Source organism: Elaeis guineensis, chromosome 9 (assembly GCF_000442705.2).
Source record: "Elaeis guineensis isolate ETL-2024a chromosome 9, EG11, whole genome shotgun sequence".
In the NCBI taxonomy this organism is placed as follows: Eukaryota; Viridiplantae; Streptophyta; class Magnoliopsida; order Arecales; family Arecaceae; genus Elaeis; species Elaeis guineensis.
Window position 1 is genome coordinate 21,137,779 of NC_026001.2, and position 17,842 is coordinate 21,155,620.

General features: G+C 33.9%; 1 protein-coding gene across 10 annotated transcripts; it reads right to left on the reverse strand.

Moving 5' to 3' along the window:
• Positions 1 to 10,059: 10,059 nt before the first annotated feature.
• On the reverse strand, positions 10,060 to 17,614 carry LOC105051309 (uncharacterized). Of its 10 annotated transcripts, none has more exons than XM_073243350.1 (5): positions 17,303 to 17,614; positions 17,131 to 17,226; positions 15,902 to 16,012; positions 15,741 to 15,824; positions 10,060 to 10,616 (listed from the first exon to the last, which is right to left on the reverse strand). In XM_073243350.1, exons 1-5 carry the CDS (start codon positions 17,393 to 17,395, stop codon positions 10,119 to 10,121), a joined length of 882 nt encoding a protein of 293 aa, XP_073099451.1. In that variant the 5' UTR covers positions 17,396 to 17,614; the 3' UTR covers positions 10,060 to 10,118. The 10 variants fall into 10 exon arrangements, with proteins under 10 accessions (XP_073099451.1, XP_010929973.2, XP_073099450.1 ...); XM_010931671.4 differs by having other exon boundaries at positions 10,060 to 10,652; XM_073243349.1 differs by having other exon boundaries at positions 15,741 to 15,830; positions 17,303 to 17,613.
• Between the last annotated feature and the right edge of the window lie 228 nt (positions 17,615 to 17,842).

Below are 17,842 nucleotides of genomic sequence, written 5' to 3' on the forward strand. Positions count from 1 at the left end.
GAGAAACGAGAAACTCTGTTGGTCCGGACGGGAGGGGTTGCTGGTTGATGTGATGGGTGGCTGTAGGTCCGAGCCATATCTTTCGCGCGAAAGAATGATTTTTTTGCAGCACAAACCGTTAGGTCACACCCTACACGAATGCCAAAGCATCCTGATCGCCCTTTCACCATTCTGTATGGATCTCAACGCGGACATTATAGTACGTTGCAGAAGAAAGAGGGATCACTTATTATTTAAATTTTATTTATTTAGTTACTAAATGAACTGCATTTAAGTTCAGTTTCGTATTTTGATGAGTCCAATAGTTAGATCGAATTGATATAGTTAAAATGTTTAAACTGTTTAGAACCCATCAACATGTTTGGTATAATTTAATTTATTTATTAAATAGATTATAGGAGTACCTCTTTAATAAAAAGATTTGATTTTGAATTTTTAATTTGTTTAGCAAACATATTGGACTGTCGTTGGCAGATTTTCAAATTTGATCCAACCTAATCCAATTTATTTGCATGTTAGCTAAAGTTGTCTCTACCAATAGTTTAGCCTCAAAAAACTAAGTTTATAAGATATTAGGGTGCCAGTTTTACTAAAAACAATTACACTAATGATCATAATTACTTTGTTTAAAAGAAATTGGCTGCTATAATATTTTCTTTCTCAGCTAAATAATGGCAAGCTACTTCACAAATTTCATTTAATAAATAAAATAAGAAAAGAGGAGATGGCAAGGAAAAAAAATATAAATTTAGCCAACACACCCCATATTATATACACTTGAAGAAATTCAATCTACACTATTTTGGATCTCACTTTTAGCCAAAGTATTTCTCTTAGTTTACTCTCTTAAAGAGAACAAATATTAAGCCACCAGCAGTGTGCGAATAATAGGATATCCATAGATATATAGGGCAAGATATGTGAAGCTATATCGAGGATTTCTTTGTTTTAATTTTTATTTAACTATATGCAAGATTCTTGAATGAAAATCCAGTCAAATGCATAGCTTTAAATGGTAGTTGTCAATAATTATGATTTTAATTATAGATATTTATAGTAAGGAACTTAGAAATAAGCTATTTTTATTAAATAGAAGGGTATATTAAACAACTCGAAAATGGGCTTTTCAAGAGATAAATGTTACCAACTAATATGATTGAAAAATACCGGCAATTAGTTTACATGAAATTTCAACTTATTCATATTACAATAAATAATAGAAAACAAACAACCATTTTTATTTTTTTCTTTTCCTTTCCAATACATATTTCATTAGTAATTAGCATGTATTTAAGACCATCAAAGAAAGAGCCATTGCAATGTAGGCTAAAATATACGTTGATTGCTAAAAAAATATTTACAAAAAAGGAAAAGAAAGAGAAAAAAATATTTTAAGATTCTCTATTGCGAATTAACAAATTCAATGATAGAGAATCACAAATGAGATCCTCATTTATGATCATATAACATTTTAACTCGATTGAATTTGCCTTCTCATCCAACATAATGCAGCCAAATCAACCTCCAAAAATACCCACTCATTCTTTAAACGAAAGTTTCTTTAGCGGATAAAGATGGGCAAATAAAAAGATTCAAATTAGAGCCATGGCTTGAGAATATTTGTGGAGAGAGGAAAGAGAGATTGAACAAATAAAAAGGATGTCGTCCATTTGAGAGGAGCAAGTTTGGAGGATGACGATGGCAAATAACGGCGAATGACACACTAAATAGTAGGATGGGAGAAATTATCTCGCAGGTGTTGCAAGCAAGACTAGAAGCTAATGGCTTCAATGAGCTTGTTGAGTGTGGGAGCTCTTAAGAGGAGTGGCCATGTACTAACCGCATAAAATTCTCTTTTCAGAAAGGAAGACTTAGGTAATGACTCTAAAAAGTCTACATGTAAAAAGAAATGAGTTCGGTTTTTGGACGATATAAACCAAAGAAACCAGAAACTTTGTTGCCTTCGATTTCAATGATGAAACCAAATTGCTGGTTGATGTAGTGGCTGGCTATAGTCTTGGGGTTTGGTTGTATCTTCTGTATGATAAAATAATTGATATATGTTTTCTTTTCACAGCAACAAATCACGTTCTTCACAACACTCCAATCACTTTATTCCATCTAACTACAAAAATCTTAAATAGATATTGTGCAATTCGATAGTTGACATTGGACAAGAGAGGAATCATTTTTTTTTGAAAGATACAATGGGAAGCCAACCCACCATTCTGATTAGAACTAAATACTTAGGTTCAACATAAAAAACTAAATTATAAAAAAATATTTAAATTTTATTTATTTTTTACTAAATAAATTGGATTTAAGTTTTGTTTCATACTTTGATTAGTCCAGTTGTTAGATCAAGTAGATATAATTAAGATGTTTGAGCTGTTTAAGACTTATTCCCCTCTTTAGTTTAATCTAGCCAAATCTACCTCCAAAAATATCCATCCATTCTTTAAAATAAAGTTTCTCGGGCATGTGTTGAGCTAGGGAGAGCGAAGATCTCATATATATATATATATATATATATATATATATATATATATATATTATATATATATATATATATATATATATATATATATATATATATTGTTGCAGTCAATCTTCGAGTGCATCTGAGTTTGATGATGAGCAACCTGCAAAACAAATCCACACTAATCAGAGTTGTATCCGATAGAGACCCTCCGATGTTTAAGTTAGTAAGGAGTGGTGAACAATAAAATTAAGAATAAAATTTGACAAAGTTTTACCTAGTTAAAAGGTCTCTTACCACTATTGCCCTCTTACCTCTCTTTTATAGGCATTTTAGATGTAACTATCGAACATATGGAGCCTCGCTTATTGTGGCATGATAGGATAGTTAACCCCTATTATTGACCATGATCATGGAGTTAGTGGGCGGTTTGTGCCCACTAACGATCGTGATCTAGGATCGTTATTCACGATTGTAATGTCATAATTATAGATTTTGATAAACCGATTGGCCATCAGCTATACAGTCGATTAAGTCATTGAGATGGATTGCTACCTAGAAAAATGATCAGGAGTTATCGGTAAGCAGCCAGCTTACCGATTGATAGTTGGCTATCTGTATTCTGTGATGCCGATAGAAAGTCGGATGATGAATCCTGTAGACGTTACAGTCGAACCGATAACTCTTTTGGAGATTTCTTTTTGACGATCCATCATCTGTTCTCGACACTGAGTTGGGTTGACCGACCACAAGTTGGGGGAGTTGTCATTGAACCGAGGGAGAAGTAGATCCAATTGCCCCAACATATATATATATATATATATTATATATATATATATATATATATATATATATATATATATATATATATATATATATATAATATGATATGATATTCATCTAATACATACTTGAATAAAGCAATAGAAAAAAGAAAAAGAAAAAAAAATGTACTCTAAAGATCTTGTTAGCATCATTTTTATTTAATGGTTTCTGTTTTTAAAAATAAGTACAAAAAATCATGACAAAAAAATATGTTGATACATTTTTATTTTCTATTTTTAAAAATAAATTTATTATTTATTTGTTTGTGATATATATATATATATATATATATATATATATATATTATATATATATATATATATATATATATATATATATATATATATATATATATATATATATATATATATATATATATAATATGATATGATATTCATCTAATACATACTTGAATAAAGCAATTGAAAAAAGAAAAAGAAAAGAAAATGTACTCTAAAGATCTTATTAGCATCATTTTTATTTAATCATTTTTGTTTTTAAAAATAAGTACAAAAAATCATGACAAAAAATATGTTGATACATTTTTATTTTCTATTTTTAAAAATAAATTTATTATTTATTTATTCATGAAATAAATTTATTATTTCCAAAAGATTATGTAAGGAATTCTTGCTTTTAATATTTTTAAGAATAAAAAATTTCTATTTTACCATCGTTGCTGACACTACCTTCACTCTAATTGCTATAGCCTATCACCATTGCTATCTCTATCATTGTTGCCACTATTTCTATCTTTACGGTTGCTGCTTCATTACTGCTGCTATTTTGTCATTTTCACAATATAGTTGGTGCCACCACTACCTCCACCACTATTGCCGCTACTATTACTGTATTGTTGTAGCTCCACTACATCATTAATGCTTTTGCATTGTTGCCACCACTGTCTTCACCATTATCATCACCTCCATTATACTACCACTGCCATATTTACTACCTCTACTGTATCATCACTAAACCTATCATCTATGCCATCTCTATATCTGTTGCAACTATCAATCTCTTCACTATTATTGCCATGTTTGATTAGTTGACAATATCAAACATGTTTATATTTTTGAAAATTAGAAAAATGAAAATAAAATTTCTATTCTTTCATTTTCAAAAATAAAAGAAATGGAAGTGATGCTAAATATCATGCAAGAATGACATGGCAAAGCTCCAGGAAACAGGAGATCTTCAAGTGCCTTGAATCAACTAAGATTTAATGTTTATGTTTTTTTCTTTTCATGTACTTGATGTCAAATTGTAGATGGTTGTGTATTGATTTCTTTGCTAAACAGATTCAGTCCAATGCTTTGCTGCGTACACCTTCTTTAATGAAGTTGCTCTGAAAGATCAATCAAGTCCCATGATGCATTTCCAAAATGTCACGCTTATGTAATTACAAGGGCTCGTGGAGCCAAAGACATGCACCAAAATGGCAACACGCGCGTCTAAACGCAAAATCATGGAGATGTTGGAGGTCAAAATGTTTCTATGTAATATCTAATGGATTAATTATGCAGAGTTAGTAGGGTGATTGCTAAGATGTGAATGTAAGATATCAGAAAGATAGCCAAATGGCCGTTGGACCCATCCGTATCAAAAACTTAGCCTCCGGTTCCAAGATCATATATTTAGTTGTCTTTGTAACATATTGTCCCCTAGCTTTGAATATTTTTGTTCCAATCATTTTTCTGAGAGAAGAAAAAAAGGCGGGGGAAGGGGACCAGTTGCATTGTACTCATCCAAGTCCAAATAATTAGAAATGTGCTAACCAAGACTTCAACCTAGTATCTCTGACTGTACGAAAAAGGTATGACAACTAGGGATTCAAATTGTAACCACTGCATCAAAGAGGCTGCAAAGCCTAAGATCACTGCCACATCATTTAACTTTGGAGACTACTCTTTAACAGGGTCCAATTAACCATATTGAAGTGCTAACGCATACATATTTGTGTCACTTCTACAATTACGTCCTTAACTTTCCTCCTCTCCTTCATTCTTTTTTCCCATCATCTTCTTAACAGAGTGAGAGGGCTGACGTTGTAACCCATTTCATCAGTGTCGAAGGAGAAAAGGAACATCGTATTCTCTTTTTCTTCTGTTTTTTGCATTGCATGTGGAGGTTATAATTCCAATATAATTAGTAGCGTAAGTGCATCTAATACATACGAATAATAATATAATTTAACATCATCAAATACCCCATCCATAATATAGCCACGTACAATTGTTTTTTAAGAGTTATATATATATAGGGATAGAATTGAATAAGATCAATCGATTTAGACTCCAATCCGGTCCAGTCAAAACTAGCAATGGGGTTCTACATCAATGATCCAAATCATTGGATGTGAGCTACTATCTCATAACTACTTGTACACAAAAAATCATGTGATTTGAAGATCTTAATCTATGCATCAAGTGATCAAAAAATATATGTAATTTAATTTTATTTAAACTATCCAAATTTTGACCATTTGATGCATAGGTCAGGGATCTTCAACTCATATGATTTTTTATATATAAGTAGTTTTGAGGTAGTAGATCATATTCAACCGTTTGAATTATTGATGTAGGACTGCTATTATCGAGTTTTGATCTGATCGAATCTGAAAGTAAATCTGATTCTAGTCTGACTCTCTCTCTCTATATATATAAAATATCAAAAAAAATTATTTTATTTTATTTCATTTTTTAACATTGGCACAAATAATTTTTATGCATTTCTATGTATGTGCAGATATACAACCATAACCATTCAAATAACTTTCCAAATGTTTTTGGTCAATTTTTTGAATCAATTTTTTGTAAAGAGTTCCTATCTAAGAATATAATATCACCCGAATATGATCACCCACACCTTTTCTACATGCCAATGTTAGCGTGAAAAATTGAGCAGAATGTAGCCACCATGGATAGTGTTAGCATGGACAAGATATTCATATCACACTTGAAATTATGATAAAAACAAAAATCTCAAACCAAGAGCAGATGATTTTTCCCTTCCCTTCCTCCTCTTCTCTTTGCTCTCCGGTGGAAGCTTGACACATATCACAAGAAAGCAGACTTCTTGCATGATATAAGTGTGAGGATCCGACCTGAATAGAAGCTGGGGCTTATCCATTTGACCGCCCAAAATCTTGATTTAGGCCCAAAACAAGAAAAAAAAAAAAGAAAAGGGAGAAGGAAAGGAAATCCTATAGAAGAAGAAGAAGAAGTCTTCTTCCTCCCGATTTTATTGGAAAAATCCGGCCGATGCTTCCTTCTACTTTATTTAAAGACCTTCTCACTCTCTTCAAGCCTTACCACTGTTAGCCATCAAATCAACACCGGCAAAACTTCTCTTATTCCTCTTCTTCCTCCCAATATCTTTTACTATGTCGGCTTTGAAACCTCATCGGGGATAAGGTATGGAAATCCAATTCCCCTCTATTTTTCCTTGCTAGTCTTTTTTTTTTTTTTCTTTAGTGACTCACCATTGGCTGGATTTTGTCAACTGCAAGAAAATTAAGTTGTGAAACCTCTCTCCTATTTTGGTTTAATTTTTTTGTTTTCTTCTTTGATTTTTCGGTGTTAATTATCACCACCAACTGCTTATTGGGTGAGCTCGGCTACACTACCATGGTCTAGCCACCATCAGCCTTGGCCGCAATCGATTGGTGGGTTCTCCTCTTCTAGGAAGGAGGGAAAATAATGGCCCCCTATTTTGTAGAATGAGATGCTACTCAATGTTGATCGAACATGTTGGCTTAAGATCCAAAAAATATATATAAAAAAAGAAAGAGAAGAAATATTGAAAATTTAAGAGGGAGAAAAATCTTTATTAAACAAATTGAGCAACATAAAAGGGTTCTCTCATGCCTCACTAAAAAGGACATCTCTAACTCTCTTCCCATACCTCTCACATCCGCCCATGCATACTTCTTCCATCATCTTCCACACATAAAAGAAATACCAAAAGTCCTTCTATATGGAGCGCTACATGCATAGGAGTTTGACTCCTATTTTAACTCAAAAATCAAAATCTACTAAAATATAAAACTCTAAAATGGATATAGCAATACTAGAGATAGAGCCTCATTTGAATAGGACACAAAAAATAATTAAATGGAGTTTTCAAGACATTACAACTAATGACTAACTAAAAATAGAATACTAGTTAGATTGGGACTTGACAATGAATCTTAACGCTCTTTTTCATTACAAAGTTCATGCTGACAGTACTGGAGTTGTCAATGTCATGAAGCGTCATCATAGCCATTGCTATCATTGTCGTAGTAATAGTAATATGTAATAATTTTTTAAATCAACAATTGAATAATAAAACTTCTTTATTGGCTTGGACATTATTTCTTTCGCTGGCTCATCCTTTTCGATGTACATGTCGAAAATGATGATCTCTTGTAGTACTTCTTTTGGCAATAACTCCACGATCATGATACTAAGGTTCTTTTGAGTATTCAACTTATCCCAACAAACATCAAGTTGTCGGTTGCAATAACTGTGAGCATCGACTATTATCTGCACACAAATAAAATTAAAATTTTTTATATGTATATCCTCCCAAACATTCAATTTACATGAATACCCTTTCAAAGTTGATATTTGCATATATATATCCTCATAAAATATCTTTTTTTGTATATGTACTATATCATCTAATACAGTTAAAAATTAATAATTTAAAATTAAAATGACTAAAATATCTTTATGGATAGATGTGCAAAAAAAATTTATAAGAATATATATGTAAATAGTAATTTTATGAGAGTATTCATGCAAATTTGAATATTTGGAAGGGTATACATGCAAAACACCCAAGAATAGTTAAATAGAATCTTAAAGTCATTAAAACTAATGACCAACTTAAAATTGAATCCTAGTTAGATTTGGACTTGGCAATAAATTTCAACATGTTTCCCCAAGAACCAAAGGTAGAAAAGAGAAGAAAAAGAAAGAAGGAAAGCAAAAAGGGAAGAAAAAAAAAGAAAACAAAGGAAAAGGAAAAAAAAAGAAAAAGAAGATAGTTTCTTTCTCCTCTTTTCTCCTTTCCCTCTCTCTTTCCTACTTTCTCTCTACTTTCTCTATCTATAAGTTTCTCTCTCTCTACTGTCTCTATAGGGTTGTTTGACATAATAAAAATCTTCCTTCAATAATTTTAATCCAATTCTAGTGAAGAGGATCCAAATCCATGGCTGCCAGATGGTATATGCCGATCCCCCACCTCAGCCAAGTAAGGCACCACTAAATTTCATCTTTAATTGCATCCTAGCATCTTAGCATAATTCTTGATTTATAATTGATCATTAGATGCCCTAGATCGAACCGACCAAGATGTCGAGTGCTACCACATGACCAGTCTTATAAAGATGATGGGATTTGAGATTTTCTATTCTTAAATTAATCATGGTTAACTTTTGATAGAATATGATTTTGGATATTAAGCTCCGAGGAAGATTCTTGAAATTAATTGAATCTATCAGTTGGTTTCACTTGTAAGATAAGTAATATAACTTTTTTATGGATTTATTGACAAACTATATAGTATTTATATCATTAAATTTTAAATCATGTTATTTGTGATCAATGAACTTGAAGCATAGTATTTGCTTAAAGAATGTTTTATATGAAATACTATTTGATGCATGTTCGAAAATATTGATTTTATTATGCATTATAATCGATTGATTTCAATTCCTGATTATTTTGCATATTGTTCGATTTGGAATATTAAATCAATTTGATGGAAAAATGGCTTTGATTTGACACAAATTTTAACTTGTAGACTGTGCATCAGAACCTTGGCAATGTAGTTATATTTTATACACCAATATTCTGCCAATAGGGGTTATGCATTGATACATTATATCTTATCAATAGAGGTTGTGCATTGGTTCTACTAGCGAAAGTTAGACGCTAGTACATTGATATTCTACCAATAGATATTATACGCTGGTATATCAATATTCTATAAATAGGAGTTGTATATTAATATATCGATACTTTGCCAATGAAGATTATATATTGGCATATTGATATGTTGCTAATAAGATTATATGTTAACTATTGATTTCATGCCAGTGGAGATTATATGATAGCAAATCGATACTCTACAAGTGAAAATTATATATTAGCAATTTTAGTATTCTGAGCTCAGTATCTAGCCTCGTCATAGGGTGTAGAACCCTCCTCAGTTGAATACTTTTCACTTATAATCTTGGGTGGAGTTGGTCAACAATGATTATCTCCTATTTAATTATTGCTCCCAATATGTTTGATCCTCTTGATTGCATTGTATGTTAATGCGTTGATCTTAATTGCCAGTGAAAATATTATAATCAAAATTATCTTGAATTTCCAAAATTTGAAAACTAGTTCAACATGTCATGATCTGGACCTCATCTAAAATGACTAACCAACAAATAGCATTTGAGTTCCTTAATCTTAATGTTTCAGACAGCTTCGGATAAAGGAGGGAGTGACATGACACGATTACCTTGATGATGACTCGGTGGAAACCCAGCCATAATGAATGCAATCATCACCATAAACAATGTTAAGTACTAATTTTACATGGTAACAGGAGTCCAGGATTGAAAATAACACAAGTTAACAGCATCCAAATGTTTCAAACAGATTTGGATAAATGGCTGAATGACATATACCCCATTACCCAGGTGACGACATCATGGAAACCAAGCCATAATGAATGCAATCATCACCATAAACAATGTTAAAGTACTAATATTACATAGTAACAGGAGTCCAGGATTCAAAATAACACAATTCTACAGCATCCAGATGTTTCAAACAGATTCTGATAAACGACTGAATGGCATGCCACTATCACCTCGGTCATGACTGCGTGGATGCCAGGCCATAATGAATGAAATCAATACTATACACACCGTCGGAACAAAGGCAAGAATGGCAAACATCTTTAGGAAAAGAATGGAGACACTACACATTGAAAGGGTCAGGAACCCGAATGCCGTATACTTGAGGCTTCTGAAGAATATAATAGAGATGTGCCTGCTAAGATTGATGAGTATCAGAAGCAGCATGCTGGCTCCAGATACAAAGGTGGCCAGCATGAAGAAGGTGCAAATCTTTAGAGGGACTGTATGGGCATGTCCTGTTTGATCTCCAAGATATCCAGAGAAAATGCTTATGATTCCAGCAACAGAAACGCCAGTTGAAAAGTAAGAAAATTTTGAGGCAGACTGCATCTCTCTATGCCTCTCTTCTTCTCTACTCTCTTCTGCTTCTGTCTCTCTATGCATCTCTTCTTCTCTGCTCTCTCTCTGTCCATCCTTGCATTTGAACAGAGTGGCTTCGGTCTCAGATTCATCAAAAAAGTAAAAACAGACATTCAAGTAACAATAGATTGTAGTATGAATCAAAAACAAAAAACAAGCTAGCAGAAATGGATGAATACAATCCAAATGTAATTTGAAAAAATAATGATTGATTTAAATGCTTATAAGCCAAGATAGCACTCTGATTATATCTGAGTGTAGACAGAAATATATCCTTTTCTCTGAAAAGGATTGACCGCCATCATATGAATGCTAGTCAAGAACAAGGTACATATCTGACTACCAAACTTCTGAAGTTGCATGCACTCAGCGAAGGAAAAAAAAGGGAGAAAGAAGATACAGAGACTGCTCAGAATTTATTTGATCACATTGTAAAGAGAATCTCATCAGCTTGCGCTACCACATCAAGAAAATATCTTTATTGGCAAACTCATGACTCCTTTTCACATCCAAAACCAGGAGCTACCATCGTTTTAATGAGACTACCATGTAATAAAATGCACTGCAGGCATCCAGGTGGCTTAGGTTGCAACTGCTAATTGCTGCAAACTAAACAAGACACCTAGAAGCCATTTTTTTTTTCTTTTGACCAGTAAAATGCTTTATCCAGCTTGCACCATTGCAGGTCAGAAAATAAGCTAGAATTTGGCTAGGTGAGAAAAAAGCAGAAATTTTCTAAAATAAAAAAAAATAAAATGATGAATTCAGAAAATCTGGTATACATGTACATTTGACTAAGAGGAATGTTACATGTGGAAAAAAAAAATTGAAAAGCAGAAGAGACAACAAATAACATAATTAATTATTCAAATATTTAATTAAATAGTTGTGATTATGTGAAAGCAGGAATACTTCATGAATAGTTGTGACATGCAATTTTTCTTGTATGGACTTGAAAACAAAAGAGATTCTAAATCAAGGTTACAGGATTATTTTTCTTTTACAAGGGAAAAGAAAAAGGAGTCTCACTTAATATTCCCAATATATACTTGCGAGGACCCATACAGATGTGTATTTAGTCTACATCGGCTATATACTAGGTAAATATTAGATACTTATACATGGCCAAGGAGCCCAAATAATATCTTCTAGCTAGCTTTTGGATGAGATCTTGAGCTGTTACAAATGGTATCGGAGCAAATCCATCTCATAGTCCATATGGACTAGGGGACATTATAGTATAGGCCTATTTCGGATTGACTACGAGCTGATTATAATGGTTGTGATTGGATTTGTGGTACTTGTGATGGGATGTGAATGGACTTGGATCCTTAGCTTGGTGAGGACACTAGTGCTAAAACAGAAGGCATATATGAGGACCCGTGTGGACTTGTCTGGTCCCACATCAACCATGCATTGAATAGATATTGGGTACTTATGCAGGACCAAGAAACTCAAATAATACCTTTTACCTAGCCCTTTTGGATGAGGTCTTAGGTTGTTAAAATGCTATTGGAGAATAAGTAGAGTACACAGCCTACTCACAATACTTACCTACAAGACTCCATTCATCCCAAAGTTTCTTGAATGATGCACCTCAAAATTAACATAATAGAAAGTGGAAAGTGTTTATGTAACTTCTGATGGGTGCATCTAAGTTTTTTGAGATGCATATCCATTTAATATCTAATAAATATGCCTACCCACCATAAATAAGTAGAAAACATTTATATAACCCCCCCTAAAACCAAAAAAAGGAAAAAAAAAGCATGAGAGAGAGAGAGAGCAATAATTCATGCTTGAATGATCATAATGTTTGCGCACTTATAAGTTATCATACGACAATGATTGGGTCCAAAAAAGGTGGTTAAGGAATTTCTTTAATTCAGTACATACTTTGTGGATAACATCCAGACATTTGTCATGTATTAAAACCAACAATTCTTTAAGAACCGCCAAAAGGAGCTAAATATTATGTTCTCAAGCTTGGAACAATACCTAGACTTTTTTTTTTCTTCCTAACTTTTTTCTTGACTAGATAAGCCACATGATCTTAAGAATTATTGAATGGTGTGTCTAGATCCTATTTCACACTCTTGTCATGAATATACCATTAATTCACTGTTATGTGCACAATCTTTTCATTAAAGATTTAATAACAAGCAATGTTATATGCTTCTGGACCATCATAGTACCTTTAAATAGGAAGTGTCTGGTACAAGCAACCTAAGCCCAAAAAAATCACAAAATGTTCAATCATTCTTCTAAAAATAATCATTCTTATACATAAATATTCTCAGCCCCTTGAGGAATGGTTTCAGGATTACTATATATCTGTGCGTATCTTTATCTAGAAACCTAGTTTCAATCTGTCCAAAGTTGCATTTAGAAAATGTTAAACAATTTACTCTCATCTATCTCAATTGCATTTTTTCCTCCTCCAGCAGGAACAAGTTATTGTTTTCTTGGTATCAAGAGATTTCAACTCTCGATGAACATAAGAAATTCAGAATCCTCTCCTTATGAGCATTAGCTTTTAAGTAAAGAATTGCAATGCAAAATAAGGTTGATAGATGGTGAAATTTGAAGAGTTTGAGAAGCCAAGTTCAAGAGTCCAAGGTTTTTTTGGGGGGCTCCAGCCAAATATACACAAGTCACAAGGACTCAGATTGAAGTCAGCTGCCATGCATAGGTATGAACACGTATGGACTCATCACATATAAGGAAAAAAGAGAATATGTCATGGTCAGCGTGTCTGCATTATATGCAAGGCCAAAAACACACTATGTTCTTAACAAGCTAAGATCAATCAATCTGCCAATGGAAGAAAAAGAAGCCCCAGACAGTAGTACAGCAGCTGGTATGAGCTATAGAATTAGGTGTCCATTGTGCAGATCAGGAGAGCATGCAGAAAGATGTTCATCAAGATGCATAGTTACAAAGAGCTCATGAAGATGGGAGGCACATGAGCATGGCATGAGCATGAGATAATGAGGAAAACATGAGCACCAACAAGGGTTAAAAGTACATGAAGGTGCAAGGTGGATAAGAGTGCAGTTGCATAATGGTGCGGAGTACATGAGGCCGCAGGGGACACTACTAAGAAAGAACAGGCATGACCTTGGGCATAACCATGAGGAGACAAGTGCATGAAGGCATTAAGTAGAGAAGAATGTAGGTGCATGATGGCATGGGGCACAAGTATGAAAGCATGAGTTCACACTACAAACATAGGGTGATGACAATAACCATGGGCACAAGCAAAAGTTGACATGCCTATGAGGGCACAATGAATAAGGACTTAGGCATATGAGGGCACAAAACACATGACCAAGATTTTCTGAACCGATACCGGATATCATTCTGGTCGCTAGCCGGTACGGTATGATACTGGTTCGGTACCATACCGACACATGGTACGGCAGGGGTGCCAGTCAAACCGGCACGCCAATTTTTTTATTTTTTTGTTTTATTTTTTTGTAAGGAGTATTTAATGATCTTTTTTTTTGTTTTTTGAGAAAATTTGATTAATAAAACTATTCTTTGATCCCGAATTGTGTTTTTAGGAAGAATGAGTATCCAAAAAAAATGCCACCTTTTTACTAAGTAACAAATAATTCAAAGGAGAGGCCAGATGTTTGGATTGACAGCCCTAACAAGTTGGCAGCCCTTTTTTCCTTTCAATTTCATTAAGTATATCTATGATCTTGTAATTTTTTGATCACTTTTTACCTAGCAATATCCGAACTATAACTAGCGATATCCGAACTATAAAGTCTGAGGCATGTTTTGAATTATTTAATTATTTTTATTATTTTTTAAAAAATAATTATATTAAAAAAATAAAAAATTATGAAAAAAACTGATCCTAGATCCAAGTAGGATCCCACTATTTATGCCACATATAAATTTCTTAGTCCATGGAGAGCGATAAAATGCTTTTTTTCGAAATTTAAGCCTAGAATACTATGCGCAAGATGCGTCAAAACGTTGATCAATCGACACCAAATTTATGTCGAAAGTAACTTATAAGATCCTCATTCATAATCTAATTTTATAGTTCTTTTTCGAATTTTATTTTTTTAAATAATTTTTTATTCTGAAAATATTTTTAATTCTAAAAATTATATACTTAATAAAAATTAATGATTTTAGTGTCATTGTATAGATCTTCCATAGATCTACAACATATATTAAAATCAAACAAAAAAATAAAATTTTGACATAATTTTCTCTAGTTTTTCCATTTTTCATGAATTAAAAAAAAAAGAAGAGGGAAGGTGAAGAACGGGAGCTAGGATCGAATACGTACCTCTAATCAAGCTTGATGCGTATTTTTCGACCGTTCTTGAAATAGAAAAAGGACAAAACATGTCTTTGCCGCATCAAAATAATAGAGAGAAAGCTACTTAAATAGAGGTAGTTTATGAGTTCCTGTACCTAATGAATGTAATTATCAGTTTCAAACAAGAATCCTAAGAATCAATTTTCTCATGTTTAACCAAGAACATCTAATATAAATTCATGTTTCTCATGAATCGAGCAAAGGTCGCCCACAAGATGGATCACCATTTGTCATGGCCCACCATATTTCTTTTTATTTTCATCTTGTTACTTTTGTTTTTCTTTCTTCTGTGGTTAGAGTGGGGGATCTTGCACAGGTACTCCTCATCAAAAATAGAGAAAAATAAATCATATATGACCTTTAAACAACATCAAATTTTCTGGTAATATGAATATTGCCACCAAAAGTTTCAACATACAGTGTTTGCTGTGTTGCCCTTTACCGTCCGGTACGGGATATACTGTACCATACTGGTACCATATAGATATGCGGTACCGCTATATCAACAGTATTGTATCGTATCATACCATGTATTGACATTGTAATAGAATGGTATCTGTATGAGGTCCGGTATCGAGACAGCAAAACTTAGTTTTTATTTTAGTTATATTATGCACTAGTTGGAGGAGAGGAACAACTGACTGAAAACCTTTATATGGAGCTAGCTATCAAATAACATGACAAAGTTAGTGGTGAGAACAACTATACAAAAATTAGAAAGTCATACCTATACACCACAGGATATTAGTATAATCATATTGCCAAGATTATCATAAAAAGGAACATGCAGAAATCTAAGTTATATACTTAGGAGGTTACCATACCAACTCTAAGTTCCTATGAGTTACTCTATCATCTTCAGCTGGCTCATGTGCACCTCCACCAGTGGTTGCTGCAGATGAAGTTGGCTGATGCTATACATAACTTTGAGTCAGTATATTACTCTTCAGAACATACTGCTTTAAACAAGTAACATATAATTTACCTGGAGTGTTTGATCTAATGTGTTGTTCCCAATGTCATCATGGTACTGACTCACCATGGGATGATTATCTTTTCTGCCACAGGATTTTTCAGCTTGTGAAAGACAATGCTGCTAGAGGAAGAGAACAAATCACTCTTGATTTAAAAAGCATGTAGAAATTGATATATATGTTGTAGCAAGACGCCAAATAAAAGAGAAATCGAAGAAAATAAAGATCAATGCAAATTCAGGATTTGCATGGAAAGCCCTTTACATCAAAAGGAAAAACCATGGGCAGAGATGGTTAGAGATTTTTCACTATCTTCAATATTGGAGATTACAAAGTACAAGATGGAAAGATCCCTATGAACTTTGTAGCCAATGCTAATCTAAATGCAAGACACCTCTATAATATATGACCCCTGGGCCTTGGCGGGGACCGTGTTCTTCATCAATATACATATGCAAATTATGCCAAATCAGCATTTGTATTGCATTTTTGTATTGTGGAAATTACAATAGCAACAAATAGCATGAGTTCATGAACAAAAAAAAAAAAAAAGGACAATCAAGCCCCTTCATATAAGCTTTACAATACATATTTGTCAATCATCCTTACCAAGGAACAACAACGAGCATCAATATTTCAGAAATTCTGAATAATACATGAATACTCTGATCAGTTAGTAGAATTTGTAAATTCAATAATCCGTTCATTTGAAGAACAAATATGATCAATAGGCTAGGAAAGGAAAAAAATCATGTAAATAAACAGACATTGGAACCACCATCTCTGCATAAACTCCATCGATCAGGTGTTGACCATTGCAATAATCATATATTGTCCAAGAAACAGATTGTACCATCACAACTAGAGTGGTAAGCAAAAATTTCAGCCCTCCTCATGGATAAAGTGCTTTCTTTATTGCACCTTTTGGTTTTATTGACTGCTTTCCTTAATTGAGCATCATCTTCCATGGTGTTAATCAACCGAAATCTCGGTGACATAACAGAGCTAATGGGACTTCAAGCTATACCAAATGATATATCCTCATTGGCACGGCTGCAGCCTGCAGATGGCAACAAAGTGTTATCCATCTCAAAGATTCTGACGCCTTACCCTAATTAGTGTTGTCACCTCCCAGGGAAAAAAATACAATTCTATTTTCGATTGCATTTTTGTTCCAATTATTGCGTTTTGCTCCAACATATAGCACCACATAAACAGCATGGGACTGGAAGCAATTTACCTCATGGACTTCATGGTAGCTCTGCCGGGTGGTCGGGTTTATCTCGGCTTTTGCCTCTTTCCCCAGCTGGTTCTCGACATCTTCGGCGCAGTTTTCCTGAAAAGAAGAAGAGTAGAAGCAAATGAGCTGCCGAAATTTTGGTATACGGATTTGAGAGTGAGGATTGGCTTACCTCGTCGCTTCCGCGCCGACTTGCCTTCTTGACGGAGGCGATGGCGATGAGTGCGAGAACTTGGAGAAAAGCTAGAACACAGAATAGAGCCATGGCTTGGAGATGTTTGTGGAGAGTGGAAAGAGAGATCGAAGAAATTAAAAAGAGGGTGTCGAACGTCTGAGAGGAGCAATGAGGACGACGACGAATCGACGCGCGAAACAGTAGGATTGGGGAAATTTCCTCTAAGCCCAGAAGCCGATAGCTCCGATGAGCTGATGGAGCTCGGGAGCTCTAAGAGGAGTGGCCGTGTTCATACCGCGTAAGGAAGACTTGGGTAGGCCCTCTGCAAAGACTACACGTAGAAAAATGATGGAAAACAAAGAAACGAGCGGTTTGCGAAGATGGGAGGCGGGTTGCCAGGTGATGTGATGGGTGGCTGTAGCTTTCAGGTTCGGTTGTATCTTTCGCGCCAAAGAATGAATCTTCTTCCGCAGCAAATCACATCCTACACGACTTTCAAAGCATCCCGACCGTTCTTTCATCTTTCTGTACGGATTG